Genomic DNA, 27,743 nt, shown 5'->3' with positions numbered 1-27,743 from the left:
CAGCCTCTCACCAAATCCATTATTTTCTTTGTCTCTGAGAACACATTTCTCCCTTTATTTTGTTAGTATTAAGAAGTCATGTGCCTGCCGAAACCGGTTTGGCTCAGTGGATAGAGTGTCGACCTGCGGACTGAAAGGTCCCAGGTTCGATTCCGGTCAAGGACATGTACCTGGGTTGCGGGCACATCCCCAGTGGGAGATGTGCAGGAGGCAGCTGATCGATGTTTCTCTCTCATCGATGTTTCTAACTCTCTCTCTCTCTCCCTTCCTCTCTGTAAAAAATGAATAAAATATATTTAAAAAAAAAAAAAAGACTTAGTTCGTTTAAAAAAAAAAAAAAAAGTCATGTGCCCTATGGTGAAGTTTTTAACGCAGTGTAATTTAAATTGTGGGAAGTGAAATCAATTTAGTGGTTTGCACCCATTAAAAACTGTTATTATATAGGAAACATCAGAATGCATTTTGCACAAGGAATAAGATTTCTTTCCTGAAATTTTTTTCAATACAGAACACACGGTGCAAAATTTGTTTTACAGGCCAAAGTAAAAACAAAAAACAAGTTATAAAGCTATAGTTCCAAGGCCTCATTTACTAGACTGGCTAGCACATACATGACAGAAATGGCCCTTCAGCAGGATTTATCCTTAGGCTCCATCTCCTCTGCAAGCCTGTAATTTATCAAAACGATTTCCAAAGAGATGCTCATCATGCCCTACTCACTGTTATTTCTTTTGCACTAAGAGAATAAGGACAGTCGGCTTCCTGCTATAGGCTGGCCGTACTGCTCCAGTTTGGTCCAGATTTCACCGTAAGCCTAATAAGTATGCTTGAAGCTTTACGTTTATATTTGGGGAGGTTTCTTTGTTACTAAAAATTGTTGAGGGGTTATAAGACATACACTTAAATATTTTAATGTACTAGATGATTTGGTTGGCCCATAGGTTATTTAGCCAAAAGACATTTCCTTCTGCTTAGATCACAAGAAATAACTCTAGGACTCTCTAACAGATGTAAACAGAGGTGCTTATATTTAATTTTTAAAGGCAGTCATATGTAGTTGTATGATAAACCAAAATAGCTCTCTGATGGACAACTCTTACTAGCTGAAGTATCTTCAAAAGAAGAATCACTGAAGAATTTGAAATCATGAAAATGATGCCCAAATCTTTAATATTGCTGCAATAATCCTTCAGTTCAATAGCAAGCAATAGATTGTGAATCCTATGACCAAATATGGCTTTCCAAGAAACTGGATCCATCCTGTGAGGCAGTTGGTATTCACAATTCTTGCTGGGACCAGAGCTGCAGAAGTCATTCAATCACTTTTCCATTTTTAAAGGAGGAAAGGTAAGTACAGGTAAATGGAACTTTTCTAGCAAAGATCCCAACATCCTCTCCTCTTGATTATCAATGCCCATGAACATTTTTGTTGTTTGTTGTTAATCCTCACCAGATGATGTTTTTTCCCCCCATTGCTTTTTTCGGAGGGAAACATTAAGTGCTAAAGAGACACATGGATTGGATGCCTCATGGATGCATCCAGACTGGAGTGGGGAGTGAACCTGCAACCCAAGTACATGCCCTTAACGAAATTGAACTCATGACCCTTTGCTTTAACCACTAAGGCACACCGGCCAGGGACCCCATGAACATTTTTCAGTCATTCTGCTTCTGTGTCCTCTTCTAATTATTCTTTCTGAATGATTCATTGCCGTTTTCAACCCATGACTGCACTTCTTCTTCTCAGCAGTGCTGTTGCCTATGATTCTATTATTGGCTTTTCCTACATATACAAACACTCCTGGGGCACTCTATTTAATTCTGCACATCCACAATTATCCAAACATTGTCAATTCAAGGCTAGCTCACTATGTTCAACTCCAGTTCCTAGTTCCAACTTTCTGGGCTTTGCCTAGACATACTATAGTTGTCTAAAGTTAAACTGATTGAATCATTTTCACTACAACTTCCACTACCTGCCCCTGTAAATCCTGGTCTCTTCCTGCTATATTTTCTGGCTTTGTGAATGGCACTATTGTCCAACAATTCAGGTCAAAACCCTGAGTGACATTACCTTTTCAATCTTGTTGCCCTACTGCTACCGACTAGACTTGGATAATGTCAATTCTTGTAGAATAAAGGCTGAGCATCTTAACCTGGAATTCAAGGCTTGTGGAAGGAGAAACAATATATAAGAATGCTGTATAAAAGGTGTTAAATTTTACTGTTTGTTGAACTGTTCAGTGCAACTGGATTAAATGATCCAGAAGAAGCCTTGCATTGCATTATTTTCTTACAAAACTGCTATTAATCAGTTAGTTCTCATGCTTATTATCACTTGCTACTGCTGGGGGGGCGGAAGCATTAATGTTTTACTGACTTGAACTTTGAATATAACAGCAGCAGCACAAATCTTAGGGTTCTCAAAACAGTTCCAATCAGGGAGTAAACTAAAAATGAAACCACAGAAAGATGGAATGTTAAATTTAATAACAAAAGGATCACTAGGCCGCCATATCCTCTCCTTGTCATACATACCCTCCACTTCCCAAATCCTCAGTGTTTGTTGTACAAGGGATCAAAAGCAGCCCTTGGGGAGCATTATCCCTCAAATATGGATTAGGACTCAAAAAGAGATATAAAACTAATAGCTCTTTCATTACCAAAAAAAAAAAAAAAGTGGAGAGACTTTCAGGTTAAAAAACAAAAACACCCTAAAATAGTCTTATAGCTGCCGTGGGAGTAGATCTTAGTACTTCCACATAGAGAGATGACTTCATATTTGCAGGAGGCTCTTTGGACTAAACCTAAACTGAGTCCATTACTCATTTCCTCTCCGGCTCTTCTTGTGGCTTTTCTTAGATCTGAAATGGCAACACATACACATTATTAAATTTAACAGCTGTTCAAGGAGCTGGGCAAGGACTTTTGAGAAAAACTGGGGTATGGTGACACTGATGGGAACAGAGGTGACACAATATTCATTAAATGGCCTGGTGTTTTATGTCTCAGAGTAACACAATGAGTCTAGCTAGCATTACTGTCCAAAATTTACTACTGAGGAAATGACCTCTGAGAGATTAAGAATGAATGTTAACAGTGTATAGCATATAGACATTTCTATTTAAAGCTTATCAAATGAAAGTGACTTGTCCATTGTCACTCTGTTAAAAGTGTTAAAGGTTAGGGTTAAGCCCAGGCCTCCTGAGACCAAAGCTCATACCCCTATCACCTACAAGGAAAAACAAAACATAAACATATAATTCTAGTAATTCTCAGTACAACAGGCCAATTTTCTCCTGTAATGAAGGAGAATTCCTAAATATCCCCATCAAAACAAAATTTCAGGTCAAATTTAATTGTGATTGGGGCTTTAATTTCTGAATAAAGAGTGAAATTCTCAAGTCAAAACAGAGGTCAATCCATACCTTTCAGGAGATTTTGAGTGGCTCCTGTGTCTATGACTACGGTGATGACCTGGAAAAGAATAGGCCAATAATGAATGAGATTCTACCCTCCTATTCCTCCAATGTCATTTTTACCTCCCCCAAAACCTCCCGCTGGCTTAATACTTTTTTGGTCTATGCTAGGGACTTCTCTGTTGGATAGCACCTCTCTGAATTGGTATGTGTATGGTGGTGAGGAGAAATGAATCCACTTCATATGCATCCAGGGCTTTATGGATGCATCATATTGAGAATTTATTTACCACTACTCTATTAAGTCTTAGTCCTAACATTTCAGATGATGAAAAAACTGAGGCTCCTCCTCTTAACAGCAAAGCCTGTAAATGAGAGTCAAGATGTCAACTCTTAATTTTTAAATTCTAAGTCCATTTCCTTTTCTTCTAAGCAATAACACAAGCACTACAGTATTGCAAGAGGTTAACTGTTCCTATTACATTTCTCTGTTAATACAACCAATAGCAAAAGGCCCAAATGTTATACCTGGGGACTTGGAGCGGGATCTGTGCCGTCTATCTCGGGACCTGCTGCGGTGACGTCTTGGACTCTTGCTCCGATGCCTCTCTCGGCGAGGGGAAGGGCTGTGGAAATGACTGGTCAGACTCCCATATCTGCCTGACAATTTAATCACAAAAACAGTATCCCCTCCGTCCCCTTCCCCCAGTTCCTATCCTTCATTACAAAAACCCAAAGGCCTACCTCCTCCTTTTTGGAGACCGACTCCGCCTATACGGAAAGAAAACAGATGAAGAAGAGCCTTAGTAGGTAGGTGCCTTGAATGTTGTAGACTGCAAAATATTGCCCCAATTTTTAACCCATCTCTTTTGTCATGTAACTTTTAGCACCCTCCCACTCCAAGTGACTTGCTTTGGCCAATGGGATATTTACAGAGGTGATACAAGCGTATAGTGGAAAGAAACTTGCATGATTGGGCTTGTTTGCTCTTGAATTCTGCCATTACCATGAGAACGTGCCTAACCTAGCCTAGAATGTGACATACATAGAGAAGAGATGAATTGCCCCAGTCATCCTAGCTAACTAAGGCCATCTTGTATTGGCCAACAGACTACAAATCAGGTGAGTGAACATAACATACTAAAAAAAACTGCCTGTCCAAGCCCAGCTTATTATTACTGACTGCAGACTTGTGAACTTAAATAAATGGTTATATTGTCTGCCACTGAGGTTTTGTGGGTGGTTATTTTCCAGCAACTAACACATTGGGCAAGCACACATTCTCCATAGACTGGCATCTTTCCTTCTCTGAAGTCCAAACCTTGACTCTACAGTGCTTAAAATCTCCCTGGAAAAGGCAAATGACTAGGGCCTTACCTTCTGGGAGACCGGCTCCTACTTCTCCTGTAGCGCAGTGTGGGAGAGCGGCGGGGCTTGTCCAAGTCTCGGTAGCTTCTCCGGCGGTGATCAGGTGATGGTACTCTCTCCAACTGTAAATGAGATAAATGCGATAGATGGATCAGTGATGAGCACAGGCTTATAGAGAGCCATTTAGAAATACTTGCTACACTCCCCTCCCTATCCTGTCCCAAATTCTACTTTTAAGTGATGTTTTTATTTCAGAGAGGGAGGAGAGAGATAAAAAATATCAATGACGATGCCGAAACCGGTTTGGCTCAGTGGATAGAGCGTCGGCCTGCGGACTCAAGGGTCCCGGGTTTGATTCCGATCAAGGGCATGTACCTGGGTTGCGGGCACATCCCAAGTGGGAGATGTGCAGGAGGCAGCTGATCGATGTTTCTCTCTCATTGATGTTTCTAACTCTCTATCTCTCTCCCTTCCTCTCTGTAAAAAATCAATAAAATATGTTTAAAAAAAAAAAAAAATCAATGACGAGAATCATGCCTCCTGCATGCCCTCCACTGGGGATCGAGCCTGAAACCTTGGCATGTACTTCAACTGGGAATCAAACTGTGACCTCCTGGTTCACAGGTCGACACTCAACCACTGAACCACACCAGCTGGGCTACCTTCAAGTGATTTTAAAAACAGTAATTTGAAAAACATGGAGGGATAACTCTGAGGAGGAAAAAACTCCAATAAAAAAAACTTTCCAATAATTCCATTATTGTGCTAGTGTTGGTACCATTCTGGGACTTACTGAGAGTAGTGAGATATAACTAATCATGTTTATCTCCTTAAGAAGTTGAATTTCCGATGCAAAAGAAGACATATAGATGTAAAATCATTAAGGTTAAGTACAAACTCACGGTGTACTTTAATCTTAAAAAAAAAATTTCCTCTTGCTCAGCCAACTACAAAAGCCTAGTTTGTTACACTGCCCAAACCCAGAGCAATAACCACGTAGAATACCCAAGTTATGGTATCTAAATAGTATGTCTCAGTAAATGGAACCAAAGACTCCTTGGAAAACGGCTAATTCCAGGTTGGGGGCAGATGCTAGTAAAAGATGACTAGAACATATCGTCATATCAGAAAGCAATGGGCTGAGACTACTATGATTCTATCAAACTCACAAGTCAAGTTGAAGGACTGCACTGTCCAAAGATGGGACATTGTAAGCATCAAGAGGGACAGTAATGTTTCAAAGCATAAAACAATGCTTAAATCCATGAGTTTACAATGCTACCAAGAACGTTCATCTTGGAAGGCTATTCTAGAATCAACTCATTTTAAAAACACAAATGAAATGTTAAGATGCTTCAAGGTAATTGGTGGGGGGCAAATGGGTAGAGATGTAGAGGAAACAAACTGGCTATGAGTTGATCACCATTGAAGCTAGGCTGATGGGTAAAATGAAGTACAATCTCTCCGCTTTGGTATATGATTAAGATTTCCCATTTAAAAAAAGGCCTACTTTTGGTTCACTCACCAGCGAAAAGCACCTCAGTTTTACATGGCTTTGAATTCGTGAATGATTGTCCTTCCTTCTACACTCAACTTTAAGGGAGCCTGATGGCTCAGAGTTACACTTCCATTTGTAATGTCTCAGACTCCATGAGCCAGTATTTCTTGTATGTTCCGCTAACCTTTTTCCATATGTATATTCTTTCTTGAATTTTAATCACAAATGTTTTAGATCCTTCTTTTTTAACTTACCATAAGCATATCCACATTATACAGAGAAAACTGGGATTATGTAATTTGCACAAGATTATACTACTATAAAGAGCAGAGCTGAGATATGAACCAATGTCTAACTCTAAAGCCCATGTTCTTATTGACTAAATACTGCATTTTTTGGTTAAAAAAAGTTAAAAACAACAAAAAAGCATCATTTCCATTCCCTGTAACTATCCTTCAGCCTTAAGCTCCCAGGTACCTGACCTTCTCATCCTCTTCTTCCTCTTCCTCACTGGACTCGACATCATCCATGTCCTCTTCTAGAGCGCTAACCCGAGGCTCCAATTGCTCAGCTTCCTCTAGCACATAGCGTTTCTACAGAAAACACAATGAGTGTTAGTGGACCTTGATATCTATGTCCAGAAGCCCCAACACTGGGCTCCTGAGATTGATTTCAGAGACATCCTTGACAGTTTAAAATGTTCATAAGGTGTTTAACATACCTGAAATCTATGTAATCTTTAAATTCCCCTGTAAACAGATACAAAGCTGAAGGGACATCTCCATTTCCTGTTGGTTATATTCTCTGTGACCTTATACTCCAAGGTCACTGGGATATCAATCAAGATAGGGATAGCCTCAAATAAAAAAATGTGGACTTCATATATAAGGGCCATAAGTTCACGGCTGAAAGTTCTGCCAGAAGTGGCTCAGATCAGAATCTACCCCAACTGATCCACTGAGGCTCAGCCCAGTTTGGAAGCTGAAGAGTGTATCAGGTCTTGCTTTAGAATAGCACCAATTCTCTCTAAAACCCAAGGTTCAGAGAGCTGTCTAGAGCAGGGGTCCTCAAACTTTTTAAACGGGGCCAGTTCACTGTCCCTCAGACCGTTGGAGGGCCAGACTATAGTTTAAAAAAAAAAAAACTATGAACAAATTCCTATGCACACTGCACATATCTTATTTTGAAGTAAAAAAACAAAACGGGAACAAAAACAATTTTTGTATTTGCATGTGGCCCGCGGGCCGTAGTTTGAGGACCCCTGGTCTAGAGTCATGCATTTTTAACATGGCACAGGAAATAAACAATCTGGTTCCATTTTCTTCAGAGATGTGGCTTAGCAGTGTTTACTGAGTGATAAAGGATCTGAGAGGCAAAGGTGAGTTCAAAACTGCCAAATGGACTGGCTGGGTCATATGATCCCTTACCATTTCCAGGTGCCAAGTACATAAAGAATGTTGGATAGCCCTAAAATAAATAGTAACATTTGTATGTTACTTAACTCTCATTCATCCCTAAAAACATTCTATAAAAGTTGGTAGAAATGAGACAGAGAAAGATGCCACTCGGTGACGTCAATCCATCAGAAAAAGCTGTCCACTCAGGATCACCATAGTTTGGGATCTAGGATCACATCAGATAGGGTATCCAAAATCCCTAATGCTCACCAGACTTGGCAGTGAATAAAGTCAATATATAATCCATAGTATTTGTGTTTGATGAAATTAGAATTCATTGCACAGAAGCTCCTTGCCAATGTCAGGGCACATCAGAAACTAAACTTATCTATGGGTTGCTTACTAAGAACAGAATCAGAGCAAGAGGGTCACTTCTTAAAGGTCACTTAATCCAAGACATGTAAAAGGCCCACACTAGAACACACCTCTTGCTGACATAACATGTACCTGTCAAATTTCAATTTCTCAGGCTTGTTTTGTAGTCTTCTAGACTCCATGCAGACCACCTCAATTCAGTAAGTTTGCTTCAAGCTGACTGGGCTTTGGAACCCTTAGCTAAACCCTGACTGCAATTCTAAGTATTTGATTTCTTGCAGTATTTCTAAAAATAACAATAGCAGACAATATGATAATAATAACTAATGTAATCCATAATGTGTAAGAGAATTGGGTCCTAAAAGCCAGTTTTCAGACTTGAAATCTCATTCTCTTCACCACATGGCCTATAGTATCCATCCAGTAAGGAACAGGAGAGAGACACTCATTCAGCAATAAAAGGAAATAAACTATTAATACATGTAACAACATAGATGAATTTAAAAATGATTATGCTGGGGAGAAGACAGACAAAAATTAGAATGTACTGTACTAATTCCAAAATGCAACTAATCTATCATGACAAGTAGCATATATATCAGTGGTTGAATGGGGTGGGAGGGCGGGATTACAAAGAAGGAAACTTTTGGGTGTGATGGGTATGTTCACTTTTCTTAATTGTGATGACAGTTTCAAGAGCATATACACATATGTCAAAACTTGCCAAACTGTATACTTAAAGTATATGTAGTTTATGTCAATTATATCTTAATAAAGCCATTTAAAAGAAAGCCTTTGCTCAAATGAAATCTCACTCTCAAGCCCAATATGTTACTTAGAGAAAAAGGTGCTGCTCTGGTTGGCAAATGTAAGGCTGTCTCCTCTTATTCCTTCCAGTAGCCTTAAAATAGTCCCAAGGGGCAGACCACTAATCTAATTTTTTATTTTATAGATGGGGAAATAAAACCAGGTCCCACAGCAAGTCAGTTGTAATAATAACCTAGAAACTTAGGTCTCCTAATTCCCTGTTCAGTCATCTCTCTACTCTCTCTTTAGAAATCTCCATTCCCTTTCTCTCTCTTTTTTTTTTTTGTCTTAAACAAATTTTTAATTAAATCTTTATTATTCAGATTATTAGTTGTTCCTCTTTTTCCACCCCCATAACTCCCCTCCACCCAGTTCCCACCCTATCCTCCGCCATCACTCCCCACCCACTGTCCTCATCCATAGGTGCAATTTTTGACCAGTCTCTTCCCGCACCCCCCACACACTCCCCCCCCCAAGAATAATCAGTCCATTCCCTTTCTATGTCCCTGATTCTATTATAATCACCAGTTCATTCTGTTCATCAGATTATTTATTCACTTCATTTTCAGATTCACTTGTTGATAGATGTGTATTTGTTGTTCATGATTTCTATCTTTACCTTTTTCTTCTTCTTCCTCTTCTTAAAGGATACCTTTCAGCATTCCATAGAATGCTGGTTTGGTGGTGATGAACTCCTTTAGCTCTTTATTGTCTGTGAAGCTCTTTATCTGGCCTTTAATTCTGAATGATAGCTTTGCTGGATAAAGTAATCTTGGTTGTAGGTTCTTGGCATTCATCACTTTGAATATTTCTTGCCACTCCCTTCTGGCCTGCAAAGTTTCTGTTGAGAAATCAGCTGACAGTCGTATGGGTATTCCCTTGTAGGTAACTGACTTTCTTTCTCTTGCTGCTTTTAAGATTCTCTCTCTGTCTTTTGCTCTTGGCATTTTAATTATGATGTGTCTTGGTGTGGTCCTCTTTGGATTCCTTTTGTTTGGGGTTCTCTGTGCTTCCTGGACTTGTAAGTCTATTTCTTTCACCAGGTAGGGGAAGTTTTCTGTCATTATTTCTTCAAATAGGTTTTCAATATCTTGCTCTCTCTCTTCTTCTGGCACCCCTATAATTCTGATGTTGGTATGCTTGAAGCTGTCCCAGAGGCTCCTTACACTATCTTCGTATTTTTGGATTCTTTTTTCATTTTGCTTTTCCGGTTGGGTGTTTTTTGCTTCTTCGTATTTGAAATCTTTGACTTGATTCTTGCGATCCTCTAGTCTGCTACTGGGAGTCTGTATAATATCCTCCATTTCAGTCAGTGAATGCTTAATTTCCAGTTGGTCCTTTATCATAACCTCAAGGGTCTGACTAGATTTCTTGAGGATCTCACTACATTTATTGGCGGTCTCACCAGTCTTTTTGAGGGTCTTACTAAATTTATCGGCGGCTTCTAGAAAGTTCTTGAAAAACCTTAAAAGTGTGGTTTTGAACTCTATATCCAGTAGTTTGCTTTCCTCCATTTCTGTCATTTGTGTCCTGTTTCTTTGTCTCCGCATTTTTTTATGCTTCGCTGTGTCTACAGAGTGGCTTTTTTGTGCTAGGTGTCCTCTAGGGCCCAGTGGTTCAGCCTCCCCAATTACCTAAGGAGGACACTCTTGGTGCACCCCTTTGTGATCTTTGTGCACAGTCTTGATGTAGTTAAGCCTTGATTGTTGTAGGTAACACTGGGAGGGATTGACCTCCAGGCCAATTGGCTGTGAGAATCAGCTGTGTCTACAGTGGGAGAACTTTTGTGCTAAAGACACCCTTCTGGGGCAAGACTTGCTTCAGTGGGGCTTTGGTGCTCATTGAGTCTGCCCCCTGAGTGTGTCCTTTATGGATCCGAGGAGCTGCAAACTGGATGGTCCCACTCTGACCACTGGTCACACTGGCTCCTGGATCTCTAGGGAGGTGCTAATCTAGCCTCTGCCTGAGGCTATCCAGCCAAAGCCTCCATGCAAGGCTTGGGCAGAGCCAGTCCCATGGGATCAACAGGGCGGGGTTAGCAGTTATGGCTGCCCTCAGAGGCCCTGCTTCTCAGTGTCCTGGCAATTGCTGCAAGCACCTCCGAGAGAGCTGCCCTCGAGTTCCAACCAATGCCAGACAGTCCTGCTTCTCCCGTATGAGTCTGGATCCCCAGAGACTCGCCCGGAACTGGAGCTCAGTGCCTAAGACTCCCTCCCGATCGAAAAAGACAACTGTGCCCTCAGCAGCCAGCCCACTCTGGGTGCGCCTCTGTACCTTAGTATTTTACTACCGCACTGCACCTCCTCTGAGTCTCGGTATGCTTTTCTCTTTCCTTCTAGTTGTAGAATTTCCACTCAGCCAGCCTTCCTGTGGTTCTGGATGATGTCCGTTCCATCTTTTAGTTGTAGTTTTGAAGTGGTTGTGCGAGGCAGCAAACTCTGGTGTTTACCTATGCCGCCATCTTGGTTTCCCAGAAATTTTCATTCCCTTTCTCTTTAGCTACCTACTATATCTGTTTTCCCTTTGTATTTTCAACAGTTTTAAAATCATACTCTATAAAAGCTGTTCCTGAGAGGTATTTCATGGATAATCATTTATCTCTGGGAAAGGGAGACAGGATGATTACAGTGCTATTTTAGGGATTAAAGTCTGCTCTTACTCCTGACCCTCCTTTTATTTGTTTAGTATCCTGAATTCTTATATGAAGGTTAATTTGAAAAAAGCTTCTCACAAATTTTAAAAATCTACCCTAGCTACAGTGTCCTTGACATAACATTTTAAAGAACAAAGTCTTTTTGTGTTAATCACCTTTAAAGCCCTACCCTTCAAATTATCTGCTTTCCTCTCACCTCCAATCTGCTATGTTTTACATAGACATGTAGACTACTTATTTGGGGGGTTAAGTTAGTGGGGAGTGACTCACATATGAGACTTTTATCTCTTACCTGTAGCCGGGGCAGAATGATATCACAGACTCTCTCACTGTGTAGTAGTTCATCAATGAACTCATCTACGTGCATCAGTTCAAACTCTAATAAAAGAAAAATCGTAAGCTCAACAATTTGGAAATAAATTTAGGTAGCCAAAAAGTAAGTGTGAATTCTTTGCAGCTTCCTTTTCACTAGTGAAGCTATTATGCTGTGGCAATTATACAGAAGGGAGTACTGTTAAAGTTGGGCTTAAACTAAGCCCTTCGAAGCTTTCACCACCTATCTTCATTCAACTCACATTTATTGAGACCATCTATGTGCCAGGCCTTATTTAGGAGTTGGGGATAAAAGGATAAATGAAGCTGTCCCAATTAGCAGGAGACAAAAGCAAAAGCAAGCACAAATAGTTGTGAATTGCACAGGGGTAATGTTCTTGAATAGATATATAACTAAAGTGTAATTTCTGAATATAGAATGCATCTTATATGGTAAATGAAAAAGTTTCAGAATTTCTATAGTAAACATTACTTTAGTTCATTAGTTCACAACCACGGGTGATTTTACCCCCCATTTCTAGGGTGGGGAGTGCTACTGGCTTCTAATGAGTGGAGGCGAGGGGTACTGTTAAATATCCTACAATGCACAGCACAGCTCCCTACAAAGAATTATATGGCCCAAACTGCCAATAGATCGAGAAACCCTATATTACTTTAGTTAACATAATCCTATATAATAAAACCCTAATATGCAAATTGGCCAAATGACAGAACGACTGGTTGCTATGATGCGCAATGGCCACCAGGGGGCAGATGCTCAACACAGAAGCTGTCCCCTGGTGGTCAGTGCACTCCCTCCGCTCAGCCAGAAGCTGGGCTCACAGTTTGTGAGCGCAGCGGTGGTGGCGGGAGCCTCTCCCGCCTCTGCTGTGGGTGGTAAGAAGTGAGGGGTTCCGGAGTGCGAGAGGGATGTCTGACTGCCATCCTCATCGGGCCTAAGCCGGCAGGTGGACAACCCCCAAGGGGTCCCAGACTGCGAGAGGGTACAGACCAGGCTGAGGGACACCCCTCCCCAGTGCACAATTTTCATGCACCAGGCCTCTAGTATAATCATAAGTAATTCCATAATGGTCATGGCCATGTCCCTCTTGTTCACCATGTTATTTCCAGTACGTAGCAAACAATAACATGATGAACAAGATGGGGGCCATGGCCATTATGACTTGGCACTTAATATGTATTTATTCAATAAATGAATTAGTAAGCTAACAAAAGTTTAAAGTATAATTTCAAATTCTTAACCTTCTACAGCTTAATGATACATGTAGACCGGAAAGGCAAAAAAAAAAGTTACCAATTTTTTACTGCACTAAATGAGAAAAGGTTTTGATTGCACTAACCCACTTTACCACTAAAAGTGTCTCTGTAAGAGGCATTGTGCTGCACCTCTTGGATATACTTACTTTTTTCAGTGGGACTCCTGCATAAGTATGAGTAAGTACACTTAGTCTATATACTATAGTGTGAAGTATAGTGCTAGAGAGACCAGCAGAAAGAACTGTGAAGATGTAACATGGAAAACTAACTTTGGGAGGTTTGGGGAAGGCTTTTATGGTGGTCATTCTAGAGCTAAATCTTATGGGATGGAGCGCACACATGTGGAGGGAGCATGTGATGCAAGGCTGGGATTAAAATAAGCTGCAGTCAGGTGCTCACTTCAGCAGCACATATACTAAAATTGGAACACTACAGAGAAGATTAGCATAGCCCCTGCACAAGGATGGCACACAAATTGATGAAGCATTCCATCTTATAAAAAAAAAAGATGCAGTCAGAAAGGTGGGCAGATAGGGCAGGCTGGTTAAGGCCAACAGGAGGCTAATAGTCTAATGAAGGAGATAAAGGGGAACACTCACAATGTATGCAACTATGTGAGGGCAGAGATATTGGTGAAATAAAAACTGGCTCAGGAATGAAGGTTCAATCACATGGTACCATACTTACCTCCATTTCGGTTCTGGCTCTTAATTTTTCTATAATCATTGTACAGAGGCTCCAAGTATTTGTAGCAATCAATTGCAGTACCTGTAAGTCTCATATAAAGTGCTCCCAACATGCGTACATACCTGACAGATAAATGACAGTGAAACAATAGTTACTAAAAAGTTCTAAAAGATTCTAAAAGTTCATCCTGAAAAGTTCCTGCGTATTACAACTGGCTTTTCTTATGACGGTATTGGATAAACAAGTTATTTTTCTTTGGCAAATGAGAAAGCTGCAATTTTAAAGGCAGCACGGGGCAGTAGGAAGAGCTAAAATATGGAGTGCTGAGTTCAAGTTCCCATTCTACCACTTATTAGTTGTGGGAATTTGGGATGTGTTGTTAAACTTTCAGAGTCTATTATATCACCTGCAAAATTAAGATAAAACCTATTTACCTCATAGATAAATAGTATAATGAGTTACTAAATTTAACAACAGAAAGCGTAAGATATATTTACTAACAAGAACTAATACACATAGACATGAATATATAAATTGTTGCTAGGCAGCAAAATGCTGATTCAGGAAGAATTTCAAAATCATCTGGGTTCAAATTCTGGTTCCATTACTTACTTTGTTATTTGCTTTCTCAATTCTTGTAAAATGCAAAAGATAGCACCTAATTTGCTGGTGTGGTATATGACGGAATACAGGTATAATACTAAGCATAGCATACAGCACACAGTAAGTACCTAATAAAAGTTATCTATTTTCTAGCTGTTAATGTTTTGTAAGATTCTTTACTTTTCCCTTTCTTTTATATTCAACTACCCATATCAAATCTCCACTTAAATAATATGGTAGCAAAGAATATGGTATCTGCAGCCAGCTTTGCCTCTTTTTACTGGTCTGTGAACTATTACTATGTATGTCTCTTGTCTGTGAGCTCCTTGAGAATAGATAATAAAATAAGAGCAGCTCACATTTTGGGATGTTTACTATGCAACAAACACTGTGCAGTGAAATTTATAGCACTATCTTCTGTAACCCTCACATCTATCCTGAATTGATTTTCTGTCTCCATTTTACAAGTAAAGAAAGTAAAGTTTAGAAATTAAGTACTTTTCTAAGGTCAGAGTTAGTAAGTAACAGAGTCTGGACATGAACCTATATCTAACACCAAAGTCTTCCCTCTTATCTCCCACAGCATGTTTTCTTTACCCCTGAGCATCAGTGATTTTGTGAAATACTTTTTTGGGGGAAAAGTTACCAATGCTGGAAAAGTAAAGAAGATCAATCAAAACAGACAAAAATACAAATTTAAGAGTTCAAAAGCAAAATCCTAAAGTGGGACTCTGATATACGTTATCACTCCTCTTAACCAAAAGCAAATTCTGGACTACTGAAATTGAAGCTTTTATATTAGTCAACATTTTACTCACTTGAAATCTTCATTTTTTATAAACTCAACAATGATATCCTTCTCTGGTTGAATCTGAAGCATCTTCAAGGTCAAACACAGAAAGGGAGTTGGCTTTATGTTGCCACCATAGACGCCACCAACAAACCTTAACTCCATGGCTTTATCAACTACAAGTTCAGCTAAAACAAACAAACAAAAAAAACAACACACAAAACAGTGGCATCTCAGACATATTAGGGCTTAGCTTTTCCCGATTTGAAGAGAAGTTAGTTCAAGGTTTGGCCCTCCTGAATACTCATCAACAGTTTAATATCAGGATAACAAATGTGCATTCAATAGTAATAATAAGAGGTGATGATCATAGCAGCTAACATACACTGATGAATTACTATATACCAGGCTATTAGCTAAGCATTTCATTTAATTTTCACAACAAACCATGAGTTTAAGTTCTAGCTTAAGAACCTAAGAAAGGTTAAGTGACTTGCTCAAGGTCCACAGCCAGAAAGTAGCAAGGCCTGGATTTAAATCTAAGCTGTCTAACTTCAGAGTCCACGCATGTCACCATCATGTTAGGGGGAAAATTCGGAGTCAATAGTGAGATGTAGGAATGTCCAACCCTGTAGATAATTTTATGAAAGTTTATCTGAGCCAAACTGATGATATGCCAGGAAGCAAGATCTCAGCTCTGGAGAATGACAGTTTTGCATTTCTTTTTTTTTTTTTATATGTTTTATTGATTTTTTACAGAGAGGAAGGGAGAGGGATAGAGAGTTAGAAACCTCAATGAGAGAGAAACATCAATCAGCTACTTCATGCACACCCCCTACTGGGGATGTGCCTGCAACCAAGGTACATGCCCTTGACTGGAATCGAACCTGGGACCCTTGAGTCGGCAGGCTGACGCTCTATCCACTGAGCCAAACTGGTTAGGGCTGCATTTCTTTCTTTTATAAGTTTATAGCTTTTATTTTGAAATTTCAGCCTGTGACAAATATAGAAACAAAAATATAAAACTTACCCATCCAGAGAGCTACCTCCCTGTCCAATAGACATGTTCTCAATTGATCTGAGCCAAAATAGACAAGTAGGCAAACAGAAAACTCTAACAAACCAGATGAAGATATGCCTGAACCATTAATCTCTTTTTTTTTCCAACTCAATTTTGTTTTATTGCTTAAAGTATTACAAAAAGTATTACATGTCTCCTTTTTTCCCCCCCTTGACATTCCCCCGGTTTCCCCTACCCCCCAGTGTCTTGTGTCCATTGGTTATACTTATATGCATGCATAAAAGTCCTTCGGTTGATCTCTTATCCCCCCCCCCCTCCCGCCCCCCATGCATTTCTCTTTATACATTGGAATTAAGAAGAGAACTAAGATTACATGATAGGATAGTTAACAGGATTACGAGCTCCCAAAAAAAGATTACTCTGACATTTCAAAGGTGTGTTAACCTAGTTGCACAAGAACAAAGGGCAGGGCTTGCTTAAGGCAAAGTTAAACCTTTTACTAAAAAAGTTACAGGGGCATGACTACCCACAATGACTTGCCCAGTTCAGACTTTATGATAAGATCACCTTCGAGATAATGGACTAATTCAGGTGAGAGGGTGTCCAAATGCATGTTAAGAAATTGACAAATTAGTTTACCTGTTTTTACTTATGTAGACGTTTGTATAATGAAAAACTTAATTTCATCGAAAATTTTTCAAAACAAAATTTTTTTTCTATTGTATTACTGTGATTTTAAATGTATACTGGATAGGTCTAGTTATCAGTCTCCATGAGCAAACAAATGCACACAGCTGGGTTTCGGCTTAGCACTCAGAACATCAGCCTGCAGGCATTAAAACTACTACAAAAAGTCACACTACAGGCAACAGAACCAATTACCACTCAAGATATGGTGTGATCATGTGCTCATCATTCCCTGAACATTGCTTACGAGAGGTGAATCTTCGATTTAAATATGGAGACTACAGTTGTAGATGTCATATTTATTTGTCACTGATATTAATACAGTGTTTATTTCTAATATATGGCCTAGTCACTAAAATGTGTTAAAACTAACAGTGAATGCCCAGCTGGTGTGGCTCAGTGGTTGAAAGTTGACCTTTGAACCAGATCATGGTTTGATTCTCAGTCAGGGCACAGGCCCGGGTTGTGGGCTCAATACCCAGTAGGGGCTGTGCAGTAGGCAGCTGATCAATGATTCTCTCTCATCATTGATGTTTCTGTCCCTCTCCCTTCCTCTCTGAAATCAATAAAAATATATTTAAAATAAATCTTTATTGTTCAGATTATTACAGTTGTTCCTTTTTTCTCCCCACCAGTAACTGACTTTTTTTCTCTTGCTGCTTTTAAGATTCTCTCTTTGTCTTTTGCTCTTGGCATTTTAATTATGATGTGTCTTGGTGTGGTCCTCTTTGGATTCCTTTTGTTTGGGGTTCTCTGCGCTTCCTGGACTTATAAGTCTATTTCTTTCACCAGGTAGGGGAAGTTTTCCGTAATCATTTCTTCAAATAGGTTTTCAATATCTTGCTCTCTCTCTTCTTCTGGCACCCCTATAATTCGGATGTTGGTATGCTTGAAGCTGTCCCAGAGGCTCCTTACACTATCTTCGTATTTTTGGATTCTTTTTTCATTTTGCTTTTCCGGTTGGTTATTTTTTGCTTCTTCATATTTCAAATCTTTGACTTGATTCTTGGGATCCTCTTGTCTGCTGTTGGATCTCTGTATATTATTCTTTATTTCAGTCAGTGTATGCTTAATTTCTAGTTGGTCCTTTTTCATATCCTCGAGGGTCTCACTAAATTTATCGGCGGTTTCTAGAAAATTCTTGAAAAACCTTATAACCGTGGTTTTGAACTCTATATCCAGTCGTTTGCTTTCCTCCATTTCTGTTCTTTGTGACCTGTTTCTTTGTCTCCGCATTTTGGCTGCTTCCGTGTGTTGATAGAGTGATTGTGTGCTAGGTGTCCTATAGGGCCCAGTGGCTCAGCCTCCCCAATTACCTGAGGTGGACACTCTTGGTGCACCACTTTGTGGGCTGTGTGCACAGTCTTATTGTAGTTAAACCTTGATTGTTGTTGGTATCACTGGGAGGAATTGACCTCCAGGCCAATTGGCTGTGAGAATCAGCTGTGTCTACAGTCGGAGAACTTCTGTGGTGAAGACACTCTTCTGGGGCAAGACTTGCTTCAGTGGGGCTTTGGTGCTCATTGAGTCTGCCCCGTGAGTGTGTCCCTTATGGATCTGAGGAGTTGTAATCTGGATGGTCCCACTCTGACCACTAGGTACACGGGCTCTTGGATCTCTAAGGAGGTGCTAATTTAGCCTCTGCCTGAGGCTACCCAGCAGGAGCTTCAGAGAGATCTACAGATTCCTCTTCCTTGTTTGGGGTTTGGAGGTGCTCAGATGATGCCCAGCTGTGAAGCAATGCAAGCTGCTGTGGGGCCTTGAGCCTTCTTATGGATGATCCGGTTCTCTCTAACCCAGCTGCAGTTTGTTAGGTAATTTTAGATTTCAAAGGGCCAGAGGGAATCAACAGGGCACAGCAAACAGCTATGGCTGCTCCTCAGTCCTGCCCTAGGAGGCCCCCGGGTCTCAGTGTCCTGAATCACTGCAGGCACGATTGTCTGAACTCTAACCCCAGATCAAGCTGCCCTCGAGAAAGCCACCCTCGAGTTCCGACCGATGCCAGACAGTCCAGTTTCTCCCCGTATGAGTCTGGGTCCCCAGAGAGTCAGGGCCGTAGGGAGCTTGAGACTCCCTCCCGATTGAAAAAGACACTGGCATCCTCTGTTGCCAGCCCTTTCCGCACGCGCTCGAGCCTCCGTACCTCTGCACTTTACTTCCGCACCTCCTGAGTCTCAGTGTGCTTTTCTCTTTCCTTCTAGTTGTAGAATTTCCACTCAGCCAGCCTTCCTGTGGTTCTGGGTGATGTTTGTTTTGTCTTTAGTTGTAGTTTTGAAGTGGTTGTGCTAGGTAGCAATTTCAGGTGTTTACCAATGCTGCCATCTTGGTTTCTCCCAATAAAAATATATTTTTAAAAACCGACAGTACAGGAGATTAAAAATGGCAGCAGAGTAAGTGGATGTTACACAGACAGGTTCCCAGGAACAAACTGGAATTACAACTAAAACACACAAAAAACATACTGAATAATCAACTGAAGGCTAGCTAGAGAGAACCCTGATAACCAAGGATGGAAAGTGGAGACCACATAGAGACTGGAAGGAAGGGCAGAGACGTGAAAGGGTTGGCCAGGCTCCCACAGACAGTAGCTAAATTTCCGGAGAGATATCTCAGCTGTGGGGGGTTGCCACTGAGAACTCGGGTCTAATTCCCAAAGCTGGGCTATCCAGCAGAGAGCACCAGAACTGAGAAAGGTGCCCATATAACATCTGACTGTGAAAAGCAGCAGGGCTGCTGTCTGCCAGGGAGAGATGGCTGGAAATGCAGGCTCCTTCTTAAAGGGCCAACACACAAAATTTCGTGCATAGCCACTCACCTCGTGCTCCAGCAAAGGGAGGGCAGAGAGGACTGGAGCTGTGTGAGCAGAAGACAGGGTTGGGGGATCTGGGGTTAGAGTTCAGAAGGCAGCCAACCCGGTTTCATATAATTCCCTCACGCTGTGGAGGTCATCTTTCTCTGGTAGTCCTTTGCTATCCAGGCAGTTTTGCTTGGGGGTAAGACAGTTGACCTTACCAGAGTAGAATTTCTGAGGCCCATTAAGAGACTGAGAATAACAATTAGCCTCCAGGCAGAAGCAATTGCCCCACCCTGTTGGAAAACCTCTTGCCCCACCTGTGGATGATTGCCTGAGGGCTACTTAAGAGGAATCCAATCAATCTGCAGGCAGAGGCGGGTCTCTGGAGGCTTTGCCTGATCTAATTGGTCAGAAACAGGGTTTGACATTGTCCTGCACTAGAGATTGAGAGGTTTAGCAGATCTACCTAATACACAAACAGGCAGCCAAAATGGGGAGATAAAAACAACACCACAGTGAATAACAACAAAAAAGAACCTGTTAATTTAATTATAACCAAATCTTGGTTAAAAGCATGTTAAAATTAACAGGGTGTTGATTTTCACAGGACATATAAACTGGAAATTTTGTCCGTTAAATCGAGGTCGGAAAAATCGAGGGTTTACTGTACTTCCTGTCACTGAACATGTCAGATTCATTACAGAGCCCCCTTTTCATTCACAAAAGACACAAAACACAGTAACAACTCTTCAACAGCTACATAACAGAATAAACCTCATCTACAAAATGGGGATAACCTTCCAAAGTTGTCAAAATCAAACACTAGCTGTGTGAACTAGGGCAAGTCACTTCACCTCTCTCTGAGCCTGTGAGTTCAAATTTAAATAATAAAGTTTAAGGCCCGTAGTGAGAATCAAGCCTGACATAGCAAATAATAAATGTTAGCTACCAAAAAAGAAAAGACTTTCGGGTCTGCAACCCAGCAAGTTATCATTAAACATGGAACAACTCAAAGAACCCAACTGACATACCCTTCGGAATAAGACCCCGTCGTCTCCGAGCCCAAAGCCTAAGAACAAGACTAGACACAGAGTAGGGCCTACTCTGTAGGCGCTCAGGTTTTCTAAATGAGAGTCCCTTCCAGTCCCCCCACCTCCAGGGTCTCTAGTCCTACCGGTGCCCAGTCGGAACCGGGCCACAAAGTGGGGTCGGCGCGCTTCCACTCACCGGTAAGGCCAAAGCACTCCTCTTTCCAGTACTTGGACTCATAGATTCGAGTCCGAATGATCTTCTCCACCAGATACTGCGGGTTGGTGCCGTGAATGCTGTGGGCATCCTTCACCGTGCGGTTCGCCATTTTAGAACGCTTTCAGTTCTATTTCCGTCGGGTCCTTTAGTGCGTCATATCCCGGTTAAAAACACACACAAAACAGATACGAAGAAAGATGGAGGAAGTCTCCTTTAAATAGCTCACGTTACCAGCTTGAAATCGGAAATGCTGCAGCGTAGGGAACTTCCTGCTCCGATAGAATCAAGAACGGTCGCTGCACGTAGGCGTGCCTACGTCATGCGTCTTCTCTTAGGTAGGCGGGACAGAAGTGGGCGGGACTCCGGGTTAGGTAGGCGGGACAGAAGTGGGCGGGACTCCGGGTTAGGTAGGCGGGACAGAAGGGAGGGCGGGCTGGTGACGCAACTAGGAGACAGCCTCGGGGCGGGGCTTCGACGTTCGGCGCGAAAATTTCTCTTCACCTTCATTCCATCGCTAGTGAGGGTCCCGTTTCCGCTGCCCGCGCGGCCCCTTGGCTGCTAGAGGAGTCCAGCTGGTGCAGGTGAGCGTTACTGCAGCTCCACGAGCTCCTGCTGCAGGGACGGTGGGACGTGGAGAACTTGCTCCTCGCTTCAGGAAGGTGCGGCCCGCGGTGCGTGTGGCGGCCCGCGGGCTGGAGGGGGACTGAGCCGCGGGGACTGAGGAAGTTGTTCTCTGTCGACTCGGCCATTGATTAATTCAGCAGATACTTACTAAGCGACTGCTCAGTGCCAGGCATTGTCCTAAGCCCGTTAGGAGCGTCCCTTCCGCACATCCCGGTTGCTGAACACTTTGGGCCCCGCCAGGGGCTGCGCGTTGGCGGTGGGAAAGCCGGAAGCCCGCAGAGCAGCGTGAGCGCTCCTGCCCGCGGGGTCCCGAGACTCTAGGTACTGATCTCAGCCGTCCCTGCGGTCTGCATCGCTTCGGTGAAGCAGCGCGCCCTTTCTCCTTGGAGCCATAGTTTAGCAGCACCATAGGGGGCGGGGGAATAGCAGCAGAAATTGTTATCCCATTTTACGGAGGTAGCAGGTGCTCCTAGAGAGAGACTTGTCTAGGTTGCCCCCACCCCCGTCGTGCTGCGCTTACTACCTCTTCTGCTTCCCGTAATCTTACCCTAGAACCGAAGGGCCTTCTGTCTTGACAGCTGGGAAAAGCACTGGACTTAGAGGCACGAGATAGATTCTTATCCTGGTTTACCGTCTGTGAAAGTGCAATGATTAAATATGCCAGTTTTCTATTTCTGTGGTCTGCAGAAATGGGATCCCTTCCCTGCTGTAAGGGGTACTTGTGAATGCCATTGGCAGTTTCTGATGTGAGAACATGGTGTGCCAAGTTCCTCTGCAACAGTCCTTAACCACAGCAGAGGGCAGTACGCGGACTTTCTAAGGTTTATGAATCATCTGAAATTGAGTGCAAAATTTTGTGTGAATTGTATGTGAGTTTCATAAGATCAAATTAGTGAAAAACAATAATAACAACAACAACAGTCCTGACCGGGTTGGCTCAGTGGATAGAGCGTCGGCCTGCGGATTGAAGGGTCCCAGGTTCAATTCCGGTCAAGGGCATGTACCTCGGTTGCGGGCACATCCCCAGTGGGGGGTGTGCAGGAGGCAGCTGATCGATGTTTCTAACTCTCTATCCCTCTCCCTTCCTCTCTGTAAAAAAATCAATAAAATATATATATAAAAAAATAACAACAACAAAAGAGAACCACTGTCCTTACAAATAGAACAAGGAGTTAGGAAGTGATCGAGTGGATTTACCATTTTGCATTCTCCCCTTTAATCCTCAGTAATCCTAGAACACTGCCTGGCACACAGTGGGCAGTTAATACATATTGGTTGAATAAAAGGAAGGTTCTGTTACTATTCCATTTTATGGATAAGGAAACCAAGGCCCATTTGGCCTCTCAGTCAGAGTCTGGGAAGCCTGACTTATTGTAATAAGCACATCAGAAGTAAGCTCTCGGAGGCATATATTTAACATTGTTCACTTGCACATACAGTGAAGTGGTTAAGAACAGTCACTAGAATCCAGCCGCTCAGGGTTTGAATTAAGGCTGTGCCATCCTGTATAACATTGGGACAAGTTACTGTTTTGAAGCAATAATAGCATCTATCACTCAGCAAATATTTATTATTAAGAGCCTTCTGTGCACTTGGTACTATGTACTAACATTGTTCTAGGATTATTGTGAGGATTGAGATAAATATATGAAGAGTTTTGGCTCCGCCGTCTGTCATATTAGCTCAGTAAATATCTGCTATCATTTTTACTGCAACTCCATCTGTTTTCCTTGGGTGTGACCCCTGGACTGGGTGGTGTGTATGTTCCAAATTTCTGCTATCTGTAACATTGAGAGTGTGTGGTGGGTACCTTCTAGAAGCCAAAGCCTTTGCTAGGCCAAGTCTGGCCTCTCGTTTTATTTACCCCATTTATCACCCTTCTGTGGAATCTCTCTGTTGATAGTGGTTGAGATGAAATACTGGGTCAAGGGTAAGAAAGTGAGGTAATGGCTCAGAAGCCTGGCATCTATGATGTCTTTATGCTACCTCTTCAGGACTCCTGCTTAATTTTTTGAACTTTTCATTGAAAAATAGCATACATACAGAAAAATGCAGAAATCATGAATGTGCGGCTCAATGAGTTTTTATTGTTTGAATATAGATATTTAAAAATATGTTTATTGACTTCAGAGAGAAAGAGAGAGAGAGAGAAACATCAATGATAAGAGAGAATAATCTATTGATTGCCTCCCTCACAGCCCCTACTGGGGATGAAGCCCTGACTGGGAATCAAACCATGACCTGGTTCATAGGTCGATGCTCAACCACTGAGCCTCGCCTGCCAGGCTGAATATATTTTTATTTTATAATCTCTTTCACCTAATCAGCGAATTTTAGAAATAACATGTCAGTAAGTTTTCTTAGGGAACATGCCCATGTAATCAGCATCTAGAATCTAGATGATCTAGATCAGTGGTTCTCAACCTTCCTAATGCCTCGATATTGTTGGCGCTGCCAGGGTTCAAAAAGTCCCACTTCGGGCATCCATTTATGCCGGGGTTCATGTCCCAGCATCAAGAAGGGTTCAGGATTCTGGAAAAGGGGCTGCGCGTAGATGACATAGAAATCCAGAGACTAATAATTTTGAAAGGCATTGGGGGTCAGAGGACCTTCAGCTAAAGGAACTGAAGAGAGTCCCTCCTTGTCTAGGACCCTTGCTTTTATTAACACAATTTGTCCTAAGGCAAGGTGGAGATAATACACTTCAATGGATAAGGTTTCAAAGGGTACAGAGTCCATTGTCAGAATGGGGAATAGCCTACAGCTGTTCAGGTGTTTGGCCAGTAAGAGGCAATAATATGTAGATTAAGATGCCCTTTAACTGTCTGGCAGCCACAATCAGTTTACTATTCAGGTTTGGGGAAATGCCTTTAGCCGTTCCCAACAGATGACTACATGATGAAACTCTTGAAATTATGACATGCTGGAATTGGTCTATGGCACCTCTACCCTTTAATACAGTTCCTCATGTTGTGGTGACCCCCAACCATAAAATTATTTTCGTTGCTACTTCATAACTGTAATTTTGCTACTGTTATGAATCGTAATGTTAATATCTGATATGCAGGATGTATTTTCATTGTTACAAATTGAACATAATTAAAGCATAGTGATTAATCACAAAAACAATATGTAATTATATATTCAATATGTGTTTTCTGATGGTCTTAGGCAACCCCTGTGAAAGGGTCGTTTGACCCCCAAAGGGGTCACCACCCACAGGTTGAGAACCGCTGATCTAGATGATCTAGATTCTAGATCAGGAAACAACATGACCAGCATCCCAGAAAAACCCTTTCATGCTCCCTTTCAGTTACCTAGGTTACCTTCTAATCAGACTCCTAACACTATAGATTACTTTTACCTGTTTTTGAATGCTGTATAAGTGGACTAAGTATAGTATGCATTCTTTTGGCGTCTGACTTCTTTAGTTCATTGTTATTTTGTGAGGTTTTCCCCACTTTGTGCTTGGCTTAATTTCATTGCTTTATAATGCTGCTGTGAACATTCTGGCTCATGTATTTTGATGATAGGTATGTTTTTCTGTTGGGTAAGTTGTATTGGAATTGTTGGGTCATAGGATACGCATACGTTTAGCTTTAGTAGATACTGCCAATTTTCCAAAGTGGTTTTGCCAATTCACATGCCCTCCAGCAGTGTATGAATTCTGGCTGCTCCACATCCTTACCACACTCGGTATTGCCCTAATCATTTTCACATATTCATTTGTTCATTCACCTGTTATGTGCCAAGTCCAAAGGATGCAGTGATGAACAAGAGAGACAAGGCCCCAAGATCTCTGCTCTTTTGTAAGACAGCATTCGGATATGGGAAACACTACATAAGAAAGTAATATCATGGCTATTGCTTTGATAATAGGGTGGTGTCATGGATCGTGAACCTGAGGGGCAGTATGAGGGACAGGGTGGGCAACTTTCCACTGTGTATTAGTGAAGGCCTCTGAGGAAGTCTCACTGGAGCTACAACTTGAGCCATCCCTATAAAGATTTTCAGGAAGAGTCTGAGTGCACTAATAGCTTTGGTCTGTTTGAGGTTTGGAAAAGCAGGCCTGGAGCAGTGATAGACCCAGGCGAGGCAGGTTATGTCCAGGCTGGCAGAGTCTTCTTCCCTATACCCTCTGACTGCTGAGCCGAGGGTGCATCGCCCACACTGTACACATATATGCCTATACAGTAGTCCCCCTTATCTGCAATTTCACTTTCCAAGGTTTCAGTCACCTCCTTTAACTGTGGTCTGAAAACATTAAATGGAAAACTCCAGAAATACAAATTTATGTTTTGAATTGCACATGGTACTTAGTAGTGTAGTGAAATCTTGCACTCTTCTGCCCAGGACTGAATCATCCTTTGTCCAGCGTATCCAGGCTATATGGGCTACCCACCTATTAGCTGGCTCAGTTATCAGATTGATTATCAGATATTTTGAAAGAGAGAAAGGCCACATTCACATAAGTTATACTACAGTATATTATTATAATTGTTTTATTACGGTGCCTAATTTATGAGTTAAACTATATCATACGTATGTAAATATAGGAAAGAACAGTATGTATGTTTAGTGTTGGGTATCCACGGTTTCAGGCATCCACTGGGGATCTTCAAACATCCTCTGAGGATAAGGGGAACTACTGTACTTGGTCTCATTGAACATAGCTAATGATCTAGAAAAGGAATGTTAAATTTTATCTTGACTTGGTTTTGAAGGATACCTACTTTAGTCAGCTAAAATATTGCCTGGATTTAAGAGTTGAGAGTATGGATTTGATGCCTTAACTAGACATGATTAAGTACCTTATTGGTATGGAAATGATCTACTCTATGCCAAGTTTTTGTTTGAAACATGAGATCATTGTGACAGTGTAACCAAATATCATAGTCAAAATGACAAATCAGGCCATTAGATTATTTAAGAGTTGTAGAGCCCAGGCCAGTGTGGCTCAGTTGGTTGAGTGTCTCCCCATGCACTAGGCAGTCGCTAGTTTGATTCCTGGTACAGGTTGCAGGCTCAAGTAGGAAACATGCAGGAGGCAGCCAATCAATGGTAATATACTATTCTAATTCTGTTGTTTTCAACATAGACTGCAGTTATTGGTCCTGCTATCAGTCATTTGGAGTAATTTTGTCAGACTGCATTAAAAATTTTTTTTACCCCAGTTTTGTCAAATTTTAGCTTCATAAGAAAAGCATTGAATTTAGAGGAAAGGCTTGTTTTTCTTATTTATTTATTTATTTATTTATTTATTTATTTTTGTTGTCCGTTACCGTTGATATTCAATATTTTATACTAGAGGCCCGGTGCACGAATTCTTGCACAGGTGGGGTCCCTCAGCCTGGCCAGCAATCAGGGCCAATAAGGGCCAGCTGGCCATGGGGTAGGGACCGCAGGAGGTTGGCTGTGGGAGTGCACTGAACACCAGGGGGCAGCTCCTGCATTGAGCATATGCCCCCTGGTGGTCAGTGTGCATCATAGCCACTGGTCAACTGGTCGTAATGGTCACTTAGGAATTTTATATATATAGATTAGTTTCAGGTGCAAAGCAGAGTAGTTAGACACTTATATAAGATTTATTTTCTTGCGCTAACTGGTTTGGCTCAGTGGATAGAGCGTCGGCCTGTGGACTGACGGGTCCTGGGTTCGGTTCCGGTCAGGGGCATGTACCTTGGTTGCGGGCACATCCCCAGAGGCAGCTGATCAGTGTTTTTCTCTCATCGATGTTTCTGGCTCTCTCCCTCTCCTTTCCTCTCTGTAAAAAATCAATAAAATATATTTTTTAAAAAGAGATTTATTTTCTTCAGTGGGGGAAAAAGGAGACATATGTAATACTTTAAACAATAAAGAATTTTAAAAAATAATAATTTTTACATCATTACTATTCGGAGCATGTACATACACTATTTTAATTAATATTAACTTGTTAATACTACATATAGAAGTCCATTTCAACCTGAATATATTATTGAAATAATAATTATGATCACTATATATGTATCTATATTATACATATAAAATCATGTTTCTTCTCAAAAAATATTTATTTTCTTAATTATTTAAATGTAAGATAATGGGTTGGCATTATTATTAGGATAAATGGCAGTTTCCAAATTTTAAAGAAGATTAGCATATATGTTTGGATTTTTTGTTCACATTTTTGTTTTTGTCAA

General features: G+C 41.3%; 1 protein-coding gene and 1 non-coding gene across 4 annotated transcripts; one reads left to right on the top strand and one right to left on the bottom strand.

Moving 5' to 3' along the window:
• Positions 1-2,471: 2,471 nt before the first annotated feature.
• PRPF38A (pre-mRNA processing factor 38A) lies at positions 2,472-21,268 on the bottom strand. 3 transcript variants are annotated; one of them, XM_036349791.1, is made up of 11 exons: positions 20,917-21,054; positions 19,711-19,748; positions 15,216-15,375; positions 13,795-13,916; positions 11,810-11,895; positions 6,768-6,878; positions 4,797-4,909; positions 4,164-4,190; positions 3,948-4,045; positions 3,429-3,477; positions 2,472-2,864 (listed from the first exon to the last, which is right to left on the bottom strand). In XM_036349791.1, the coding sequence occupies exons 3-11, from the start codon at positions 15,350-15,352 to the stop codon at positions 2,822-2,824; spliced, it is 786 nt and encodes a 261-aa protein (XP_036205684.1). In that variant the 5' UTR covers positions 15,353-15,375; positions 19,711-19,748; positions 20,917-21,054; the 3' UTR covers positions 2,472-2,821. The 3 variants fall into 3 exon arrangements, with proteins under 3 accessions (XP_036205684.1, XP_036205682.1, XP_036205683.1); XM_036349789.1 differs by lacking the exon at positions 19,711-19,748 and having other exon boundaries at positions 20,917-21,268; XM_036349790.1 differs by lacking the exons at positions 6,768-6,878; positions 19,711-19,748 and having other exon boundaries at positions 20,917-21,268.
• Positions 13,499-13,605, top strand: LOC118677817. Its single transcript, XR_004974543.1, has one exon. It is a non-coding gene; the product is annotated as a U6 spliceosomal RNA (small nuclear RNA).
• Positions 21,269-27,743: the final 6,475 nt, after the last annotated feature.

This window comes from Myotis myotis, unplaced genomic scaffold (genome assembly GCF_014108235.1).
Source record: "Myotis myotis isolate mMyoMyo1 unplaced genomic scaffold, mMyoMyo1.p scaffold_m19_p_2, whole genome shotgun sequence".
Lineage (NCBI taxonomy): Eukaryota > Metazoa > Chordata > Mammalia > Chiroptera > Vespertilionidae > Myotis > Myotis myotis.
Note: the sequence above shows the minus strand (reverse complement) of the source record. Positions and strands in the feature narration are given on the sequence as shown.